Consider the following 23,729-nt stretch of genomic DNA (forward strand, 5'->3'; position numbering starts at 1 on the left):
AATTTTCTTTGCCTAACGGCTCTATACGTACACTTGCGACACTCATTTTTTATGTTCTGTTTCTCTTTATTTGACTGTTTTCTATTGTGTTCTCTCTCGCACGTTTTTTTCTTGACTTAGCTACACAAGCAAAAGCCGACCGCGAGGCTACACAAGCAACGTAAAAAAAAACGGCAGTTCGGCGCCATACAGGCGAGACACAAAAATCTTTCTAGAACTTTTTCGCCACAACTTTTACACTTTTTACTTTATTTTCACTATTCTGAATCCATCGAATTATTGGCGCAGTGGAAGTGTGCTGGGCCCATAACCTGTTGAGATTTATTCAACTTCATGGGTTTACAGAGTTATTGATGGATATATATATATTAGCAGTGAATATATTATTTGTGGTAGAACTATGAGAAACACGACCGGCACAGACGGTGCCATATACGAGAGTGCGTCTTGACGCGTAAAGGGTTGCCAGATGGGCGGGTGACCAAGTAGGCTGCCAGATGTATTCGCAATAGGTTTAAATTCAATATTGTGTCTGTTTAGCACAGTTATTGCTTTTTGTTTGCAATCACTGTAGAACGCATTTGCGGCTGTTTTTTTGCCATAACTTTAGTTTGCTATAGTGTTCAGTTAATACTGCTTTAATAGCTTGGAGATTTTCGGTTATAATTTTCGTGTGTTTGGTTAATGTGTCTTGGAATGTTTCCCTATTCTGCGAAAGGCACTTTCAAGATTTAGTTAGTTCTTGTGCGTGTATTCTAGCTTTTCCTATTATATCAAAATAGGTTTTTGTTTTATTCCCTGTGATGGTTTCTGTTGACTAATAAGCAATTAACTAACTCAACATACATTTTTTTGTTTTCACTCATCAGCCAAAACGGTGTGACCATGCAACTTAAAGTTAAAAATAATAAAATACAAAGATCGTTTACATTCAAATAAATTTAAGTTTAAGAATTCAGCAACATACCGCCGGGCCCTGAAACAATGTTTCTGAAACTGGCAGGGGAGCCACCTTGGTTATGGGACATCTCTCCTGTAGCTGTCTTTAACTTAAGGGCTCGTACTAGACCGTCTGGGCCAGGAATCGTCTCGATAATGCGGGCCAGGATCCATGAAGCCGGAGGAGTATGAGAATCCTTTACTAGTACGAGATCATCAGGCTTCGGGTTTGCCGATTTCATTAACCATTTTGGCCTCTGCTGCAACGACGTAAGGTACTCAAGATGCCACCTTTTCCAAAAGCCTTGCAACATGAGGTTGCCATGCATACGAAGAGATATATGTATCCCTTTTCCTTTCGAGCGGTCCTTCCTTTATGTGTCTTCATCATGATTTGTCCAGCATAATCACAGCCTGTATTTTCGAACGGAAATGCTTTCCGAACTCTCACTGCCGGTAGTGCGGCCATTAGTTGGTAGCTGGTATGTGCTCGCTGTCTGAAGCACTTTATACAGTTGTGAGTAACTTTACGAATCAGATTTCTGTCTCCCATTATCCAGAAACGTTGACGAACGATGACAAAGAGGGCCGAAACTCCTGGGTGTAGATTATGTTGATTCTCGTGTTCCAAAATTAGGTGAGATATGCGATGCTTCCTCGGCAAGATGAGCGGATGCTTGGCTGAATATGATAACTCTGAATTATTGAGGCGACCTCCTACACGTAGAAGCCCACTGTCATCTAGAATCGGCGTCAGGGTACACAGCTTAGAGCCTTTTGGTACGCATCCTTCATTTCGTAGCGCTTTTCGTTCTTTATGCCATTCATCTTGAGCTTGCTGCAAACATAGGTTCCTGGCTGCCTTGTACTCGTCATAGGTTACGGCGAAAGAGTCTGACTTTTCTTGGGGGTTTTTCATGTGGCGGATGAATCGTAAAATGTATGCCACAATGCGCACAAGTCTCGGCCAGGAAGAAACACGACCAATGAGTTCTTCGAGGGGAGATGACTCTTTCATGGTTTCCGCGAGAGTAACTAATACTGTAGCCTTCAACTCTTTTCGGTACTCGTCATCTGAAATTAAGTTAGAGATTTGTATATTATCTTCGTTACCTAAGTTAAGATGTGTCTCAGCCAGCCAGTCGGGACCCTTCCACCAGAGAGTAAACGGGAGTAAGTCCTCAGCCAGCATTCCTCTAGAAGCGCAGTCTGCGGGGTTCTGCTTGGTATTAACATGGCGCCACGAGTCCCTTGGTATTACTTCCAATATTTCGGCAGTACGATTGCCAATGAACGTCTTTAAACTAGCTGGCAAGTGATTCAGCCATGCCAACACAATTGTCGAATCACACCAAGCATATACGGTGCTTTCTAGATCCTTCCAAACTAATTTAATTGATGCGATCAGCCGTCTCAGCAGAAGTGCGCCACATAATTCCAAACGAGGGAGCGATTGCTGCTTAAGTGGAGCGACCCGTGTTTTCGCCGCAATCAGTGAAACCTCTATGCTGCCATCCTGGTTCACGATCCGAGAGTATACGACTGCTGCGTATGCCTTTATTGAGGCGTCTGAGAAGGCGTGTAACTCTATTCGTTTGCCGACATACCCAATATGACGCCGTATCTTTAACTGCCTTATGTTGTTAATGTCTTCGCGATACTTACGCCATCGGTCTGCCAGCTTAGTTGGAAGCGGTGAATCCCAATCTAGATTAAGAAGCCAGAGCTCTTGGAAAAGGATCTTGAATTGAACAATGACCGGCGCCAGTAGACCAAGCGGGTCAAATATGCGTGATACGTCTGATAATACTTGTCTTTTTAAACTTTCTGTGCACTCGCTCAACCTTATACCATATGTGAAGATCTCAGACTTTGGTTCCCAATGTATTCCTAATACCTTGACGGAGGAGGCATCTCCAGTCACACTTGTCGCTGCTGCTTCTTCTAAAGGGCCGATTCCGTGGGTATTGGATACCCATTTCCCAAGCTCCAGCTGTGCGCGACCTAATAGTTGAATAAGTTCATCCTTGTTACGTATAAGTTGATCTTCCGTGTTTGCTCCGGTCAGGACATCGTCCACATAGAAATCTTCGAATAGAATCTTGGCAGCTGTTGGATATTTATGCTTTAGATCGATAGCAAGTTGTTCTAACACACGTACGGCTAAAAACGGTGCAGGCTGTTCCGTAGGTTACAGTACAAAGCTGGTAATGTTGCAGCTCTTCAGTTGGGTTTTCTATCCATACAATTCGTTGATAATTTCGGTGATTTTCAGAAATCCATATTTGCCTAAACATTTTAATGATGTCTGCGCAAAAAACAAACTTATAAAGTCGAAAGCGTAAACACACATCCATAAGGTTACGCTGAATACTTGGGCCCACTAGTAACTCATCGTTTAGTGATCTGCCACTCTTATCTTTATAAGATCCATCAAATACAATTCTCAATTTCGTACCAATAACCGGATGGTGAGGCATGTAGAACATGTGTTCTTTAGGTGCACTCGTCTTCTCTGACTCATCAAGGATGCGCATGTGTCCCAAAGCGATGTATTCGCGCATGAACTTGGTGTACTCTTCCTTTAACCTTTTATTTTTCTGAAGTCGACGTTCTACTGAATAAAATCGTGATGTTGCTCCCTGAAGAGTATCTGCAAACTTAACATCCGAGTTCTTAAATGGAAGCTCAACAATCTACCTCCCATTTGAGTCACGAAAGTGTGTAGAGCGAAAATGATTCTCGACCTTTAAATCATCAGCAGTCGGCGGCAAACTGCCACTTAATTCTTCCAATTCCCAAGACCTTGGAGCGATGTATTTATTTCGATCGTTGATAACAGAGATGCTGTATTTGATCCTTGTTTAGCTGCAAATGAGGTGACCACCCACCCGAATATTGTGGATATTGCAATTATGTTTCCATGCTTATCTAATACCTTCTCTCCTGTGAATGCGGATCACACGTAGTCGCTACCCAACAAAATGTCCACATGCTTAGCGCTGGTTTCCGGTAGATCAGCCAGTTCTAACCCATCGAAAACTTTCAAAACGGCCGGGTCGACTTCATCCTTTGGCAATAGAGTGGTTATCTTACCTAAGACATGAGCTGTAATATCTAGTGTATGCTTCGAGAACCTTGATTTCAAATGTACTGCGCTGACCCCTCTTCGAAATTCCTGAGACAAGTATTCGAGATGGTGAGCGTAAGAGGCCCAGTGATCGCATGCAATGCTCCGATATGTATGATAGTTCTGATCCACTATCAAAGAGAACACGACAAGTGGTGTATGATCCCTTTGAATTTAATGCCAAAACTAGAGCTGTGGGCAATACACTCCTTGGTTTTCCCCGCGGCTGTAGATTTACCGCAGAACGTGCTAAATAACTCTGCGATTCTATAGATTGGACTTCCTTTACTTGCTTAGTTTCGGCAATCATGGCTACTGTGGGATTAATGCTCTTTTCTTCGACTTGGCGATGTAACAGCGTGTGGTGTTTGTCCTGACAATATTTGCATCTATACTTGGATTCACATCTTGAAATACCATGGTCAGGCCTTAGACAACTGAAACACAAACGTTTCTCCTTAGCAAATGAGTAGCGCCTCTCCACGGAGAGGGCCAAGAACTGCTCACAGTTGTATGCGTTATGCTCCTTAGACTCACATTTAAGACACCCTCTTGAGTCAGTGGAAATCAGTATCTGAGTATATTTCCTAACGTTTGATTGTGCGACTTGTTCGGAGCGGCTTAATTCGAACTCATCGCAACGTTCTCCGAGAAATCTAAGAAAATCCTTAATGGTTGGAGATGTCCCCTCACGGCTGTAGGACACCCATTTGCATTGAGACTCTGCATCAATTTTATCCAGCAGAAAATAGATCACCCAGCAGTCGCGATTAGTTTGGCCAAGTGCATCTAGGCCACGTACAACTTTACTCGCCCCATCGGATACATCTGTCACCCTTGTTGATGGTAGACGTCTAAAATTATCCAAAAGCGAGTTAACGACATGACGAGGTCGATCATAACGTTCCATTAGGCCTGCCCAAGCCGTCTCGTACGCCGCTCCTGTTAACGGCAAATGATTTATTAAACTTGCAGCCTCATCACAGAGTAAAGACTTGAGATATTGAAACTTCTGAGCTTTATCCAGATTCACCCTGTTGTGAATGGTACTCTCGTATAAATCCTTAAAGGCTGGCCACTCCAGGTAGTCGCCACCTTGATGTGTAATTTGGGCAGCTGGACCTGTCCCCCTAACGCCGAACAGGCAGCTCCACTTACTGTCATGCTTTCATAAAACTCCCGTTGAAGTTCTATCTGCTTGTGTAGTATCTGCGACACTACTTCGTTGACTCCCTCACTGGAGTCCACGACCTTAGTTGCTTTTACTGGGTTAACCAATTTCCCAGTTCCTTTAAGTGCAGTTGTGCAGTTAAGTACTTCATCTCATAGTCTCCGCAGTCACCCATGGGGTCGACGTACCCTTGCGATTCTTGAAATTCAAACATATCATCAGTGGACCGATCAAACTCCTTCCACACGATGTCGAGTCTGGTCATCATAGTATCCACCACATCCGCTGTGCAGTTCTCAGGCGGATTCTCCGAAAGTGTCAGCAGCCGCGTGAGGCTAGACTTTAACTTGGTGCGTGTTGCCTTTAGTTTTTCCATCTTAATCTTGAGTAGAACTGCCTATCTCAACAAAATCCAAATCCGGCTCGAAGGACCAAATTTATGTTGATGCATAAATTAACTTTGCTGGTTCGTTTTGTATTATAAAATAGGTTTTTGTTTTATTCCCTGTGATGGTTTCTGTTGACTAATAAGCAATTAACTATACATACATTTTTTTGTTTTCACCACACGCTTGATATTGCATCAGACAAAACGGTGTGACCATGCAACTAAAAGTTAAAAATAATAAAATATAAAGATCGTTTACATTCAAATAAATTTAAGTTTAAGAATTCAGCAACCGTTCCTCAACAGTTTTAATTCCCAGAGAAGTTGTATCTATGGGTTGGTCGAATAGTTCGTGTATTTGGTCGTTTAGACCTGTTTTAATTGACAAAATTTTTGAAAATGTTCATAGTTTTACTATTCTATATCTATTATTTCTACATCTGAGTCTGTTAAATCTATTGGTTCTGTACTCGATTGTGATATGTTTATCAGCGCGATTGAGTCTTTGAAAAGTTCGTGGACCCATCCGGGCATGTCTTTTCTTAAATGAGTCTTAGCTAACAATCTACCATAAGCTACTTTTATGGATTTTTCCATAAGATCTACAATATTTTTTCCAAATTTGTAGTTGTGGGCTATCCAATAACTTATTTCCTTGTATTTGTGATTTGTTTCACCTGATTGTATCAGGAAATCAAGGAAAGGTAAATATTTTTGTAGCTTTTTTGTTTCTATTTTATCCATACTTATTTGATTAATATTTTATTTTGGCTTTATTTTAGCAACAACTTATTATTGTTGGGCTTCATCCATCAGTTAGAAGCGAAATGTGCCTGTTGAGCTCGAAAAACAGCATATATTTGGCACGGTGACAATCAAACCCATCTGTACCATTGCACTTTCTTTAACTGGGAATTCTTCTCCCGTTAAATCAAGGTATGCTGATCTGATCTGTACTAAGTTTATCGAACTTTGTGCCGAGTTAATATTATCCCTACTAAAAACCTAAACTAAATCTGCTGCAATATTGGGATTCCTATTTACTATCTTCCTAAAATAATTGTCTAACGTACTCATCTTAATCAATTGATATATATATTTTTGTTCAGTTTAAAATTTTTTTTTATTTGGGAAATTGTTTTTTTTTTGATAATTTTTTGAAATGCACTTTTACAATAAGATCTTATTAAGATCATTAGCATGGCTTAAGGCTCTTTTTGGAGTGGACTCCACTGTCTTGGTATCAAGATTGAAATTTAAAAAAAATTGTTTTTTTCTTTTTTTTTCTTTTTTACTATGTATTGTAAGATACTTTTTTTATGATTCTTTTCTTTTGTTGCTAGTTGTTGATGTTGATCTTTCTGGCTAGCTAGATGTTACTGTTGTCTTTTTATTTAATTCGTTATTTTATTGATTAAAAGATTATAGTTCATTTTTATTTTTTTTTAATATTTTGTTTTCTCTTTGTTTTTTTTTTTTTTTTTGAGAAAACATTTCCTTGTTTAATAATTGTAAATTTTTTTTTTTTACATATATCCCTGCCTATTTTTTCGTGTGGTTTTCAGGCCACACTCTAATTGGACAGCTTTTAATGCCGCACAATTGTACATATTTTGTTATAATTATAAAAAAAAATATATGCATCGCAGTGCATTAAAAAAAATGTGCGACGCATCGCATAGTTATAAAAGTAATTATCTTGGTGGGCGCTCTTTGTAGCGCTGTCTGTCCACTGTTAAGGCGCGTTCAAGTTCAAGTTCAGGTACAAGTTAAGCTGCTGATGTCCTATGGGCTCAGGCGGTACCGGTGCCGGTCATCGCACCAGGTTTCTCTTTTGGGGTCGCGTAGCAGTGGCAACAGGTATACTAGCAGTACGGCGAATATAGTGGTCCCTCGCAGTCGTTTGGGCAGACTATTTTTATTTTTGGTACTTCCTTCTCAGGTTGGAGCGTTGTTTTTAATTTTGTCTTTGCCACGTCGTGTATTGTAGAGTATGTTGATGGGATTTTGGCTGTGGCTTTATTTTTTCTTTCACTCAATTGGTTTTTTATGAATTCTACCTCGGCGTGTAATTTCACCGAGGTATTCCAACTAATTATATTTGGGCTGTTTAGTAGCCTCAATATTTCAGCCTTTCTGGCTTTTAGTTTCTTTGCCACACCGTATTTCTTTCCCATCACTCTACCTACTGTTGTTTATTTTTTTTCTCATTCATTCTCGTGAATCGACGATGCTCCATCGTTGGTGTAGTGGGGATGTATCATACTGCATATTGGGCCAGAGCGGCCGCGCGGGTTATATTTGCCGACACAGCAATTGTCCAGCACCATGCACTCATGGGTGGCCATGTTGCTTAAGAGGCAAATGCACTTGAATGTTGCGCACATAAATATTGTAACTAATTGCTACAATATGTTTGTAATGTTATTAACGTGTTATTCTAGAACATGCTACAACTGCCTATTTGACGCGTTAGCTGTCTTGACCGAAAGCTACAGAAAAATTCTTCCTGCTTATGACATTCCCTACGCAAGGCAGCTAGGATTGGGGGTGTACATGTAAAATTTTATGAAATAAGTCGGGTCTTAAATTGTTTTGCACTTCCGCTATAAATTCTGAATCGTTTAAAAGTTCTCGCAAAGCATCTGTGACAGCCAACATAGAGTCGAGGAATTCATCAAAATTGTTGGTTGGAGGCCTGCTTGCGTCTGCGAAGGGCATCCATAATGTCTCTGTCTGATCTTTGGTCTTTATACCTATCTCTTAAACGAATGCATAGAACGAACCAGTTCATTTTATTTGAGGTTCGATGACATCTCAGAAAAATGTTAAGGCTGGTCCCGAGAAGAACAGATTAGCGAATTTATAAAGCAAGTTAAAGTCCCCATTCAAACTTTGAGTTTTTAAACAATTTACTCGATAAATTAAATCTTCTACTGTTATATTGCGTTGTCAAATAGCTCAGATCTTTGCTTGGTATACTCTTGCAACCTCACATGAAATGGTTTGGTTATTGGTTAAGGTCACGTCTGAGTTGGTTATTAAATTGTTTGGATTATTCAAGACTACGGGCGGACATCCCCCTTCACTAATCGGCGTATATCCTGCGACTGGTTTCCCGTACGCGGATTACATTTTAAACAATTTGGTTTATACACATCTACTAGCCCACAACCATATACCTAACTCTTAATAACTATCTCATAACAAAATACTTTATTTTCTCTGGTGCACGCAATGCGCACACATTAATAGGGTCATCTATTTCGTCATATAGCTGTTCAACTACTGGTTCATCATGCAACAACGCATTCACCATACGTTTAAAAAATTCTTCATGCTTATGACATTCCCTACGCAAGGCAGCTAGTTTTGGGGGTGTACATGTAAAATTTCATGAAATAAGTCGGGTCTTAAATTGTTTCGCACTTCCGCTATAAATTCTGAATCGTTTAAAAGTTATCGCAAAGCATCTGCGACAGCCAACATAGAGTCGAGGAATTCATCAAAATTTTTGGTTGGAGGGCTGCTTGCGTCTGCGAAGGGCATCCATAATATCTCGGTCTGATCTTTGGTCTTTATACCTATTTCTTAAACGAATGCATAGATCGAACCAGTTCATTTTATTTGAGGTTCGATGACATCGCCGAAAAATGTTAGGGCTGGTCCCGAGAAGAACAGATTAGCGAATTTATAAAGCAAGTTAAAGTCCCCATTCAAACTTTGAGTTTTTAAACAATTTACTCGATAAATTAAATCTTCTACTGTTATATTGCGTTGTCAAATAGCTCAGATCTTTGCTTGGTATACTCTTGCAACCGCACATGAAATGGTTTGGTTATTGGTTAAGATCACGTCTGAGTTGGTTACTAAATTGTTTGGTTTATTCAAGACTACGGGCGGACATCCCCCTTCACTAATCGGCGTATATCCTGCGACTGGTTTCCCGTACGCGGATTACATTTTAAGCAATTTGGTTTATACACATCTACTAGCCCACAACCATAACAAAATACTTTATTTTCTCTGGTGCACGCAATGCGCACACATTAATAGGGTCATCTATTTCGTCATATAGCTGTTCAACTACTGGTTCATCATGCAACAACGCATTCACCATACTTTTACTGCCTATTTGACGCGTTAGCTGTCTTGGCCGAAAGCTACAGAAAAATTCTTCATGCTTATGACATTCCCTACGCAAGGCAGCTAGGTTTGGGGGTGTACATGTAAAATTTCATGAAATAAGTCGGGTCTTAAATTGTTTCGCACTTCCGCTATAAATTCTGAATCGGTTAAAGGTTCTCGCAAAGCAAATGTGACAGCCAACATAGAGTCGAGGAATTCATCGAAATTTTGAGTTGTTAAACAATGAACTCAATAAACTCGATAAATGAAATCTTCTACTGTTAGTTCTTTGGAGGACCCCGTGAATCGTATATGCCAGTTTAAAATTATACTAGATACTCGACCGGGTCGTTCTGGTACTATCTCTTGGTCAATTGCATTTGGTATACTCCGAATGTTAAATGGTCGAGTTCTAACACTATTTTCGAGACTTCTGAACATTTGTAGTCAATCTATCGTTGCTACCTAATAGACTTTTCGAACAACGTTGCCTGCAATTTGCCCCGTGATTGATCTTAAAATCTTCGACTGCGCTCTTTGTATAATATCGACATTGCTGGTACTTGCATTTCCCCATAGTACGGCTCCGTAAGTCCAGATGGGTTTCAATACGGAGTTGTATAGGAGGACTTTATACTCCAGACGTAGAGGGGACCGAGCATTGATGATCCAATGTAGGCTACTCGCTTTCAGTTTAAGCTGTGACTTTTTTGCTTCGATGTGCTTGCGCCAAGTTAGTCTTCTGTCTAGGTGGATGCCAATGTAAGTAACATCCACGGCTTGAGGAACTGGTACGTTGTTTAGCATTAGAGCTGGACAGTTTCTTCTGTTAAGCGTAAAAGTAACATGTTTGCATTTCTGCTCGTTGACCCGGATACGCAAGGTTGCTAGCCATTCCTCTACCACCTTGAGGTGTTCCTCTAATTTTGCAGAGGCTTGTATTGGGCATTTGGATCTGCTGAGGATTGCCGTGTCATCGGCAAAAGTGGACGTTGTAAGTCCTAAACTCGTTGGTAAGTCTGCAGTGTACAGCAGGTAGAGCAATGACCGATTACACTGCCTTGCGGTACACCAGCTTTGATTTCAAACTCAGCCGAGACGGAGCCATTACATCTTACAGCGAATTTCCTATTGTAAAGGTAAGATTCCATGAGTTTGTGGGTGTACTGTGGCAGTTTTTGCCGGATTTTGAACATCAGACCCTTCAGCCAAACCCTATCGAAAGCCTGGGCAACGTCGAGAAAGACATCCGCACAGTATTCTTTTAGTTCGAATGCTGTTCGTATTTCGGATGTTATGCGATTGACTTGTTCAATTGTACCATGTTTTTCGCGGAAGCCGAACTGGTGTGAAGGGATTGTGTTCTCCGATGCCAGAAATGAGTTTAGTCGGATCTGCAGGACCTTTTCAAAAAGCTTCGAAAGACATGGCAGTAAACTAATTGGCCTATAGGATGATGGCTGGGTTTTGTCCTTTCCGGAGTTCTAGGATAATTTTCGGTGTGATTAGGTCATGGCCAGGGGCTTTTTTCGGTTTTATGTGGTTTTTAATAACTGCAGTCCGATTGGAGTTCCGAGTACTCACTATCCGTTAATGTGCTCGAAGGGGGAAGTACAGATGAGTTTGATGTTGGATTTGGCTAGAAAACCATTTTAAGCTGTGTGGCAAATACGGATGCCCTCTCTTCGTCACTGCGGGCCCATCCACCGGTTGGACTCCTTATCGGTGAAATTGTCTCTGTAGGAGCGCTTAAAGTTGGGTGGGCTTTCCACAGAGGATGTTTAGTGCTGGTTGGACTGAGCTTTTCTATGTATTTCCTTTGAGCCCAGCTTTCCCCTTGTCTTAACGCCTTGGAAAGGTTGCGATTAGCATGCCTTAGGCGAAGTTTTGCTGCTGGTGAGCGAGTAATCTGCCATTCTCTTCTTAGACGTCGTTTTTCCGTTACTAAGTGTTCTATCCGCCGGTTCGTAGGCCTGTCAACAGGTTTAGTGTAAGAAGAGGCATGTGGAGTAGATACTCTTGCTGCAGCTCCCATCATCGACTCAAGTGCAGAGACGCACATATCAATGTCCTTTGCAGCATCCAGTTTCGGCGAACAGTCAATGTGGGCACTCATGTACATTTTAAATTTAAGCCAATTTGTTTTGTTGTTTGTAAGCCTATATGGGCGATCAAGTACTTGAGGTCTTGTTAATAGTGTGAATAGCACTGGAGAGTGATCGGAAGTTAAATCTAGCAGTGTATCCGCAGTGATCCGATTACGTGGAATCCTCTTGGTTACTGCGAAATCAATCAAGTCTGGCACTTTCTGTGGATCTGTGGGCCAATAAGTAGGCCTATCTGGTGAGACGCAATCCATCTTGTTGATAGGGTTGACTATTGTGTTGTACAACTGCTTGCCTTTAGGATTTACCAGGCGAGATCCCCAGTGCGTATGTTTGGCGTTATAGTCCCCTGCTGCAATGAAGCGATCTCCGAGTGTGTTAAAGAAATCGGAAAATTCCTTTTCAGAGATTGAGAAGCGTGGTGGGCAGTACAGGGCAACCAATGTAGTGTTGCCGCAGCTGGTTTGGACGGTTATAGCAGTTGCTTGTAGGTGCTGTGTTTCAAATCTGTTGAGGAACGAGTGTTTTATACGGTTTTTGATTAGGATACCAGTCCCGCCATGAGATTTTCCGTCTGGATGGTTTGTTGCGTAGAAGGTATATTTTGGTATTTGAAAATTATTTTTTGATGTTAAATGTGTTTCCGAAATCAGCAAAACGTCGATTTCACTTGAGTCTAGGAATAGTTGCAGTTCATTTTTGTGCTTGGAGATGCCGTTAGCATTCCAAAGACATAGACGTAGGGAAGCCATTATTTATTCTCGATAAGCTTCTGGATAAGCAGGTTTTGATTCCGCATCAGCTCGTGCATACAGTTTTGCATGAACGTCATAAAAGTGGTCATGTTTTGATTGAGTGAGATTAATAGGGCCTCTAAAGCACTTGGAGTTTGCTGGCCAAGCTCTGGTGCGCTAGGTTGCGGATTCTGTAGATGGTGGAGAGACGGGGTCTCTTTCGCGGGCTCCGTCTGTCCAGTTCGGAGCACACTAGCGAAGGATACACTAGGACTGGTTGTAGCAGTCATGTTTGATGATCTAACAGCTTTGGCGAAGAAAACCTCCGGTGTAGTTTTAGAGGCGTTCAAGGTTATTTTTGGTTCAGCTGGGGGTTTGCGCCCGTTTAGGTGTGATTTAAGATCCTTGAAGACAGGACATCCTCTGTAGTTGGCCGTGTGGTTCCCTCCACAGTTGCTGCATAGCCTTAGTGCGACGTTGTTTCTGTCCTTGGTGCAAATGCCATCTTCATGATGTTCGCCGCAGCCAACACACACTGGTCTAAGATTGCAATTGTTAGAGGTGTGGTTGTATTCCTGTCAGTTTTTACACTACGGTGGTTGGTATCTCTTATGGGGCTCCTCTACGGTGATTCTTCTGTGCAATAGAAGCTGAAGGTTGTAGATTGGGTACAATTCATTTGGTTTCGACCGCTTTGCATCAGGTTGGAGCTCGATTTTAAAGAGCGGCTGTGCGACTTCGTTCCTTTTGATGATGTTGACAACGGACTTGACCGCAAACCCTTTTTCGACCAACGCGTCTGCTATTTCTTGAGTAGGGACCGATGGCTCAATCCCCTTTAACACAACCTGGAGACCTTTACTGCTTTTTAGTTGGTAGGTATAGAAGTTGATGTTAGTATTACGGAGGTACTTTTCGATGATGCGAAAATTGTCCCCAGTTTGGGTTTGACATTTAATTTCTTTCGCTAAGGGGTGCTACTCGTTCATTTGGTTTGGTTATTTTCGGCGTATTGCCACTTTTTTTTCTTTTGCGGGCTTAGCTTCCGCTTAGTTATTTTAATATATCTATCCATTCCAGTTTGGACAGAAGTCGTTGGGTTTACTATTGTAGCTGACTCTGGGCGACTTGTCGTTGACGGCTTGAGGCAGGTCAATACCTCGGCAGACGTTGCAGTAGTTGCTGTCAACGAGCTGACGGTGCTGGTCGGTGCAATCGGTGACCCAGTTATCGATATTGATGGAGAAGCACACTGCTCTCTCCACGGTAAGTTGCTGTTGATTGCTGAGTGGCTGGCACTTTCGGTGTTATTCCTTACGTAAGCATTCAGTGGGGTCGGCGACACCACCGAAAAGTACGCGTTGTTGCGTTGTACCGAGAGTCGACGCTCACGTTGTTGTTGTACAATTAGTTCTTGTAGCTGTTGCTGGTGGGGATCGAGAGAGCTTGGGCCCGAATTGGTGGACATGGCTTTTGTAAAAATTACCACTTTTTTGTTGCAACTTAGTATTTACTGCTATTAGAGCAATCTAATAGCAATATGATTGTAAATAGGCGTCTCTGAGGCGACTGAGAGCCCTACACAAATTTTTGCAAACGCGGTGTATTTTTTTTTTACACTTAATTTTTGCGTAGTGCATTAAAAAACACGTCTGTACACGGCGGCAGTTACCAATGGATGAAACAAAAACAAAAGGTGAATATTAATTTTGATTTTTTTTCCTAATCACGAAAGATACAAGACAACTGAAGATAATTTGATGATTCTATTTCCTAAACACGAATTATGGTTTCAAATTTCTAAATATCAAAAATAATTTCCTTACAAATTTGGAACTTCTTCTTCAATAAGAGTTTAACAGCATTAATACACCCATCACTCTGCATTTTATTTGCATAAGCTGTATTTGAATGTGAAAGAGGGACTTGCCAGTAACGATTCCAGCAAGAACAGTTCTCAATTTCACCTCACTACAACAATTTTATTTGAGATCTAGGAAACTAGTAGGTATCCGAACTGTATCCAGACACATATTCCTAAGCTACATAATTTTCCATACTTTGTCTGCTCAATTTATTTAAAATGATTTGTTCAAAATTATGAAAACATTATTGTTCAATGAAAGACGTTAGTGTTTCTTGAAGTTATTAAATGTTTATTTATTTATATATATATAGGCACTAGCACATAAACCAGTGACTAAAGGTTGTCGCAACCAACACATAAATTGGGTGGACCTCGGAGTGAGATTACAAAGGTAGAGATGGGGGCCAAAGACACAGCGATGCACACCCGATGTAGCTACAATTGGTATCTGATCTTACTAAGAATAATGCATTTCTTTTATAGTACAACATAGCGAACTCACCAGTGCATAGTGTTAGGTCAGCAAAGTACATTTTTATTGATTAACTAGGTCTTTATTGTTTACTGCTGACCATATCAGATCTACTTATGACTGATGAGCCATCGATATCTATAATCGGGTTACATACTTAACATTAACATACATTTCCATTCGTTCTATATTATAATTGGCTTAATGTTAGCTTATTTTATATAATCTAAACACCAACATACTCCCGGCCGTTGAACACCTGTTCAACGTTATCCAACGTTGACCGCAAAATTGCTGGGGGCTGGGCTTACTGCAGCAGGAGTCGGTATGGGATTGACGATCCTCACGGTTGTCTGCTCTGGACCATTGTGTCTTGGGGGTTGTGAGCATCTTTTTATTCCATATACCATCACAAGAACCAATGGTATTGTTAGCGCTACGTAGGAGACTATAACATGGTGAGCCGGCTGGCTGGGGTCTTCTGGCAATTTCCAGTTTTGCTTAGTTTCCAGTTTTCCTTGAATGTTGCTTAGTTCGTCGTAGCTTAGCTGCATCTTTGTGAATTGTGTTGTTGTTGGCGCTACTTTTGTTGGGCCAATGCTGAAGTTGCCAAATCGGACATATGATAATTTCATTGTGTCTGTCTTAGTTATACGGTGACCTGTTATTCGTATAGCAGAACTCCTTGCTGTACACGTCGGGTCTAGAGTTAACAATCCAGTCTTCTTAATAGTGACACCTTGTATATTATCGTCACAGGTCACTGCGAGTTCAATTGGTCTAGTGGTGGCAAAAATCCACTGATTTTTGTGATACATGTCGTACCACACGAATGATCTGTTTGTGTGTTGTATTTGGCAAGTTGATGATTTTGTGTTTTTGAATAGCTGGAACTCACAGTTGCTATTAGCCGAAAACGTCGTTTGTTTATCAAAACAAATATATTGCTCGTTGTTGAGCTGATGGCATTGTTCCAAATCGGATCTTGAGAGCTCAATGTATTGATTGTGTTCCTTGTTGACAGCAATGATGAGAATTTTAATGTTCATGATTACAATCCCATGAGTTCCGATTGCTGGTATGGGTACCAGGTTATACAGTTGCACTGCCTGCGTTGCCACTAACGGAAACGTGACCTTAAATATCACATGATTGTTTGCGATTGTGCCTTGTGCCTTCATTAAGCCATATAATTGCAAGACGTCGTTATCTAAAACTGGCAAATCCAAACCAAACGGAAGATGTCTCTTCACTTGGTTCAGATGTTCCCGAAGCTGGCCTGGTGATAGTAGTAACGGGCTTATTTTGCTATGATGGGCATCTTAGATCAGTGTGTGTTGGCTGCGGCGAACATCATGAAGATGGCATTTGCACCAAGGACAGAAACAACGTCGCACTAAGGCTATGCAGCAACTGTGGAGGGAACCACACGGCCAACTACAGAGGATGTCCTGTCTTCAAGGATCTTAAATCACACCTAAACGGGCGCAAACCCCCAGCTGAACCAAAAATAACCTTGAACGCCTCCAAAACTACCCCGGAGGTTTTCTTCGCCAAAGCTGTTAGATCATCAAACATGACTGCTACAACCAGTCCTAGTGTATCCTTCGCTAGTGTGCTCCGAACTGGACAGACGGAGCCCGCGAAAGAGACCCCGTCTCTCCACCATCTACAGAATCCGCAACCTAGCGCACCAGAGCTTGGCCAGCAAACTCCAAGTGCTTTAGAGGCCCTATTAATCTCACTCAATCAAAACATGACCACTTTTATGACGTTCATGCAAAACTGTATGCACGAGCTGATGCGGAATCAAAACCTGCTTATCCAGAAGCTTATCGAGAATAAATAATGGCTTCCCTACGTCTATGTCTTTGGAATGCTAACGGCATCTCCAAGCACAAAAATGAACTGCAACTATTCCTAGACTCAAGTGAAATCGACGTTTTGCTGATTTCGGAAACACATTTAACATCAAAAAATAATTTTCAAATACCAAAATATACCTTCTACGCAACAAACCATCCAGACGGAAAATCTCATGGCGGGACTGGTATCCTAATCAAAAACCGTATAAAACACTCGTTCCTCAACAGATTTGAAACACAGCACCTACAAGCAACTGCTATAACCGTCCAAACCAGCTGCGCCAACACTACATTGGTTGCCCTGTACTGCCCACCACGCTTCTCAATCTCTGAAAAGGAATTTTCCGATTTCTTTAACACACTCGGAGATCGCTTCATTGCAGCAGGGGACTATAACGCCAAACATACGCACTGGGGATCTCGCCTGGTAAATCCTAAAGGCAAGCAGTTGTACAACAGAATAGTCAACCCTATCAACAAGATGGATTGCGTCTCACCAGGTAGGCCTACTTATTGGCCCACAGATCCACAGAAAGTGCCAGACTTGATTGATTTCGCAGTAACCAAGAGGATTCCACGTAATCGGATCACTGCGGATACACTGCTAGATTTAACTTCCGATCACTCTCCACTGCTATTCACACTATTAACAAGACCTCAAGTACTTGATCGCCCATATAGGCTTACAAACAACAAAACAAATTGGCTTAAATTTAAAATGTACATGAGTGCCCACATTGACTGTTCGCCGAAACTGGATGCTGCAAAGGACATTGATATGTGCGTCTCTGCACTTGAGTCGATGATGGGAGCTGCAGCAAGAGTATCTACTCCACATGCCTCTTCTTACACTAAACCTGTTGACAGGCCTACGAACCGGCGGATAGAACAATTAGTAACGGAAAAACGACATCTAAGAAGAGAATGGCAGATTACTCGCTCACCAGCAGCAAAACTTCGCCTAAGGCATGCTAATCGCAACCTCTCCAAGGCGTTAAGACAAGGGGAAAGCTGGGCTCAAAGGAAATACATAGAAAAGCTCAGTCCAACCAGCACTAAACATCCTCTGTGGAAAGCCCACCCAACTTTAAGCGCTCCTACAGAGACAATTTCACCGATAAGGAGTCCAACCGGTGGATGGGCCCGCAGTGACGAAGAGAGGGCATCCGTATTTGCCACACAGCTTAAAATGGTTTTCTAGCCAAATCCAACATCAAACTCATCTGTACTTCCCCCTTCGAGCACATTAACGGATAGTGAGTACTCGGAACTCCAATCGGACTGCAGTTATTAAAAACCACATAAAACCGAAAAAAGCCCCTGGCCATGACCTAATCACACCGAAAATTATCCTAGAACTCCGGAAAGGACAAAACCCAGCCATCATCCTATAGGCCAATTAGTTTACTGCCATGTCTTTCGAAGCTTTTTGAAAAGGTCCTGCAGATCCGACTAAACTCATTTCTGGCATCGGAGAACACAATCCCTTCACACCAGTTCGGCTTCCGCGAAAAACATGGTACAATTGAACAAGTCAATCGCATAACATCCGAAATACGAACAGCATTCGAACTAAAAGAATACTGTGCGGATGTCTTTCTCGACGTTGCCCAGGCTTTCGATAGAGTTTGGCTGAAGGGTCTGATGTTCAAAATCCGGCAAAAACTGCCACAGTACACCCACAAACTCATGGAATCTTACCTTTACAATAGGAAATTCGCTGTAAGATGTAATGGCTCCGTCTCGGATGATTTTGAAATCAAAGCTGGTGTACCGCAAGGCAGTGTAATCGGTCATTGCTCTACCTGCTGTACACTGCAGACTTACCAACGAGTTTAGGACTTACAACGTCCACTTTTGCCGATGACACGGCAATCCTCAGCAGATCCAAATGCCCAATACAAGCCTCTGCAAAATTAGAGGAACACCTCAAGGTGGTAGAGGAATGGCTAGCAACCTTGCGTATCCGGGTCAACGAGCAGAAATGCAAACATGTTACTTTTACGCTTAACAGAAGAAACTGTCCAGCTCTAATGCTAAACAACGTACCAGTTCCTCAAGCCGTGGATGTTACTTACATTGGCATCCACCTAGACAGAAGACTAACTTGGCGCAAGCACATCGAAGCAAAAAAGTCACAGCTTAAACTGAAAGCGAGTAGCCTACATTGGATCATCAATGCTCGGTCCCCTCTACGTCTGGAGTATAAAGTCCTCCTATACAACTCCGTATTGAAACCCATCTGGACTTACGGAGCCGTACTATGGGGAAATGCAAGTACCAGCAATGTCGATATTATACAAAGAGCGCAGTCGAAGATTTTAAGATCAATCACGGGGCAAATTGCAGGCAACGTTGTTCGAAAAGTCTATTAGGTAGCAACGATAGATTGACTACAAATGTTCAGAAGTCTCAAAAATAGTGTTAGAACTCGACCATTTAACATTCGGAGTATACCAAATGCAATTGACCAAGAGATAGTACCAGAACGACCCGATCGAGTATCTAGTATAATTTTAAACTGGCATATACGATTCACGGGGTCCTCCAAAGAACTAACAGTAGAAGATTTCATTTATCGAGTTTATTGAGTTCATTGGTTAACAACTCAAAATTTGAATGGGGACTTTAACTTGCTTTATAAATTCGCTAATCTGCTCTTCTCGGGACCAGCCCCAAGATTTTTCTGGCCATGTCATCGAACCTCCAACCAAAAATTTTGATGAATTCCTCGACTCTATGTTGGCTGTCACAGATGCTTTGCGAGAACCTTTAACCGATTCAGAATTTATAGCGGAAGTGCGAAACAATTTAAGACCCAAACCAAACCATTTCATGTGCGGTTGCAAGAGTATACCAAGCAAAGATCTGAGCTATTTGACAACGCAATATAACAGTAGAAGATTTAATTTATCGAGTAAATTGTTTAAAAACTCAAAGTTTGAATGGGGACTTTAACTTGCTTTATAAATTCGCTAATCTGTTCTTCTCGGGACCAGCCCTAACATTTTTCGGCGTTGTCATCGAACCTCCAATAAAATGAACTGGTTCGATCTATGCATTCGTTTAAGAAATAGGTATAAAGACCAAAGATCAGACCGAGATATTATGGATGCCCTTCGCAGACGCAAGCAGCCCTCCAACCAAAAATTTTGATGAATTCCTCGACTCTATGTTGGCTGTCACAGATGCTTTGCGATAACTTTTAAACGATTCAGAATTTATAGCGGAAGTGCGAAACAATTTAAGACCCGACTTATTTCATGAAATTTTACATGTACACCCCCAAACCTAGCTGCCTTGCGTAGGGAATGTCATAAGCATGAAGAATTTTTCTGTAGCTTTCGGCCAAGACAGCTAACGCGTCAAATAGGCAGTAAACGTATGGTGAATGCGTTGTTGCATGATGAACCAGTAGTTGAACAGCTATATGACGAAATAGATGACCCTATTAATGTGTGCGCATTGCGTGCACCAGAGAAAATAAAGTATTTTGTTATGGTTGTGGGCTAGTAGATGTGTATAAACCAAATTGTTTAAAATGTAATCCGCGTACGGGAAACCAGTCGCAGGATATACGCCGATTAGTGAAGGGGGATGTCCGCCCGTAGTCTTGAATAATCCAAACAATTTAATAACCAACTCAGACGTGACCTTAACCAATAACCAAACCATTTCATGTGCGGTTGCAAGAGTATACCAAGCAAAGATCTGAGCTATTTGACAACGCAATATAACAGTAGAAGATTTAATTTATCGAGTAAATTGTTTAAAAACTCAAAGTTTGAATGGGGACTTTAACTTGCTTCATAAATTCGCTAATCTGTTCTTCTCGGGACCAGTCTTAACATTTTTCTGAGATGTCATCGAACCTCAAATAAAATGAACTGGTTCGATCTATGCATTCGTTTAAGAGATAGGTATAAAGACCAAAGATCAGACAGAGACATTATGGATGCCCTTCGCAGACGCAAGCAGGCCTCCAACCAAAAATTTTGATGAATTCCTCGACTCTATGTTGGCTGTCACAGATGCTTTGCGAGAACTTTTAAACGATTCAGAATTTATAGCGGAAGTGCAAAACAATTTAAGACCCGACTTATTTCATAAAATTTTACATGTACACCCCCAATCCTAGCTGCCTTGCGTAGGGAATGTCATAAGCAGGAAGAATTTTTCTGTAGCTTTCGGTCAAGACAGCTAACGCGTCAAATAGGCAGTTGTAGCATGTTCTAGAATAACACGTTAATAACATTACAAACATATTGTAGCAATTAGTTACAATATTTATGTGCGCAACATTCAAGTGCATTTGCCTCTTAAGCAACATGGCCACCCATGAGTGCATGGTGCTGGACAATTGCTGTGTCGGCAAATATAACCCGCGCGGCCGCTCTGGCCCAATATGCAGTATGATACATCCCCACTACACCAACGATGGAGCATCGTCGATTCACGAGAATGAATGAGAAAAAAAATGAACAACAGTAGGTAGAGTGATGGGAAAGAAATACGGTGTGGCAAAGAAACTAAAAGCCAGAAAGGCTGAAATATTGAGGCTACTAAACAGCCCAAATATAATTAGTTGGAATACCTCGGTGAAATTACACGCCGAGGTAGAATTCATAAAAAACCAATTGAGTGAAAGAAAAAATAAAGCCACAGCCAAAATCCCATCAACATACTCTACAATACACGACGTGGCAAAGACAAAATTAAAAACAACGCTCCAACCTGAGAAGGAAGTACCAAAAATAAAAATAGTCTGCCCAAACGACTGCGAGGGACCACTATATTCGCCGTACTGCGAGTATACCTGTTGCCACTGCTACGCGACCCCAAAAGAGAAACCTGGTGCGATGACCGGCACCGGTACCGCCTGAGCCCATAGGACATCAGCAGCTTAACTTGTACCTGAACTTGAACTTGAACGCGCCTTAACAGTGGACAGACAGCGCTACAAAGAGCGCCCACCCCACATTTTTTTTAATGCACTGCGATGCATATATTTTTTTTTTATAATTATAACAAAATATGTACAATTGTGCGGCATTAAAAGCTGTCCAATTAGAGTGTGGCCTGAAAACCACACGAAAAAATAGGCAGGGATATATGTAAAAAAAAAAAATTTACAATTATTAAACAAGGAAATGTTTTCTCAAAAAAAAAAAAAAACAAAGAGAAAACAAAATATTAAAAAAAAATAAAAATGAACTATAATCTTTTAATCAATAAAATAACGAATTAAATAAAAAGACAACAGTAACATCTAGCTAGCCAGAAAGATCAACATCAACAACTAGCAACAAAAGAAAAGAATCATAAAAAAAAGTATCTTACAATACATAGTAAAAAAGAAAAAAAAAGAAAAAAACAATTTTTTTTAAATTTCAATCTTGATACCAAGACAGTGGACTCCACTGTTAATGTTATCAACAAAATAGAGTCATCAAATGTAGATTTAAAACCAACAAATGCATTTTTTTTAATAATCGTAATAATAATAAGCGCATATGTGTTATACAAACCATATAAACTACACAATAAATGTGTAACAAAAAGAGCCGTAAGCCATGCTAATGATTTTGATAAGATCTTATTGTAAAAGTGCATTTCAAAAAATTATCAAAAAAAAAAACAATTTCCCAAATAAAAAAAAATTTTAAACTGAACAAAAATATATATATCAATTGATTAAGATGAGTACGTTAGACAATTATTTTAGGAAGATAGTAAATAGGAATCCCAATGTTGCAGCAGATTTAGTTTAGGTTTTTAGTAGGGATAATATTAACTCGGCACAAAGTTCGATATACTTAGTACAGATCAGATCAGCATACCTTGATTTAACGGGAGAAGAATTCCCAGTTAAAGAAAGTGCAATGGTACAGATGGGTTTGATTGTCACCGTGCCAAATATATCCTGTTTTTCGAGCTCAACAGGCACATTTCGCTTCTAACTGATGGATGAAGCCCAACAATAATAAGTTTTTGCTAAAATAAAGCCAAAATAAAATATTAATCAAATAAGTATGGATAAAATAGAAACAAAAAAGCTACAAAAATATTTACCTTTCCTTGATTTCCTGATACAATCAGGTGAAACAAATCACAAATACAAGGAAATAAGTTATTGGATAGCCCACAACTACAAATTTGGAAAAAATATTGTAGATCTTATGGAAAAATCCATAAAAGTAGCTTATGGTAGATTGTTAGCTAAGACTCCTTTAAGAAAAGACGTGCCCGGATGGGTCCACGAACTTTTCAAAGACTCAATCGCGCTGATAAACATATCACAATCGAGTACAGAACCAATAGATTTAACAGACTCAGATGTAGAAATAATAGATATAGAATAGTAAAACTATGAACATTTTCAAAAATTTTGTCAATTAAATCAGGTCTAAACGACCAAATACACGAACTATTCGACCAACCCATAGATACAACTTCTCTGGGAATTAAAACTGTTGAGGAACGGTTGCTGAATTCTTAAACTTAAATTTATTTGAATGTAAACGATCTTTATATTTTATTATTTTTAACTTTTAGTTGCATGGTCACACCGTTTTGTCTGATGCAATATCAAGCGTGTGGTGAAAACAAAAAAATGTATGTATAGTTAATTGCTTATTAGTCAACAGAAACCATCACAGGGAATAAAACAAAAACCTATTTTATAATACAAAACGAACCAGCAAAGTTAATTTATGCATCAACATAAATTTGGTCCTTCGAGCCGGATTTGGATTCTGTTGAGATAGGCAGTTCTACTCAAGATTAAGATGGAAAAACTAAAGGCAACACGCACCAAGTTAAAGTCTAGCCTCACGCGGCTGCTGACACTTTCGGAGAATCCGCCTGAGAACTGCACAGCGGATGTGGTGGATACTATGATGACCAGACTCGACATCGTGTGGAAGGAGT

At 40.7% G+C, this 23,729-nt stretch overlaps 1 protein-coding gene across 1 annotated transcript; it reads right to left on the reverse strand.

The window, feature by feature from the left end:
• Positions 1-257: 257 nt before the first annotated feature.
• LOC124461557 lies at positions 258-5,616 on the reverse strand. The gene is made up of 5 exons (XM_047013074.1): positions 5,429-5,616; positions 4,763-5,103; positions 3,398-3,553; positions 1,391-3,048; positions 258-311 (listed from the first exon to the last, which is right to left on the reverse strand). Exons 1-5 carry the CDS (start codon positions 5,614-5,616, stop codon positions 258-260), a joined length of 2,397 nt encoding a protein of 798 aa, XP_046869030.1.
• Between the last annotated feature and the right edge of the window lie 18,113 nt (positions 5,617-23,729).

This window comes from Drosophila willistoni, unplaced genomic scaffold (genome assembly GCF_018902025.1).
Source record: "Drosophila willistoni isolate 14030-0811.24 unplaced genomic scaffold, UCI_dwil_1.1 Seg531, whole genome shotgun sequence".
In the NCBI taxonomy this organism is placed as follows: domain Eukaryota; kingdom Metazoa; phylum Arthropoda; class Insecta; order Diptera; family Drosophilidae; genus Drosophila; species Drosophila willistoni.

What these genes read in the sequence shown, in the direction of transcription:
- LOC124461557 (XM_047013074.1), bottom strand. Translation starts at nt 5,616, where the DNA reads ATGGAAAAACTAAAGGCAACACGCACCAAGTTAAAGTCTAGCCTCACG. An exon ending in GAATTTCAAGAATCGCAAGG is followed by an intron (nt 5,104 to 5,428) that starts GTACGTCGACCC and finishes CATTCACAACAG; the next exon opens with GGTGAATCTGGATAAAGCTC. An exon ending in GCCTCACCATCCGGTTATTG is followed by an intron (nt 3,049 to 3,397) that starts GTACGAAATTGA and finishes AATATCCAACAG; the next exon opens with CTGCCAAGATTCTATTCGAA.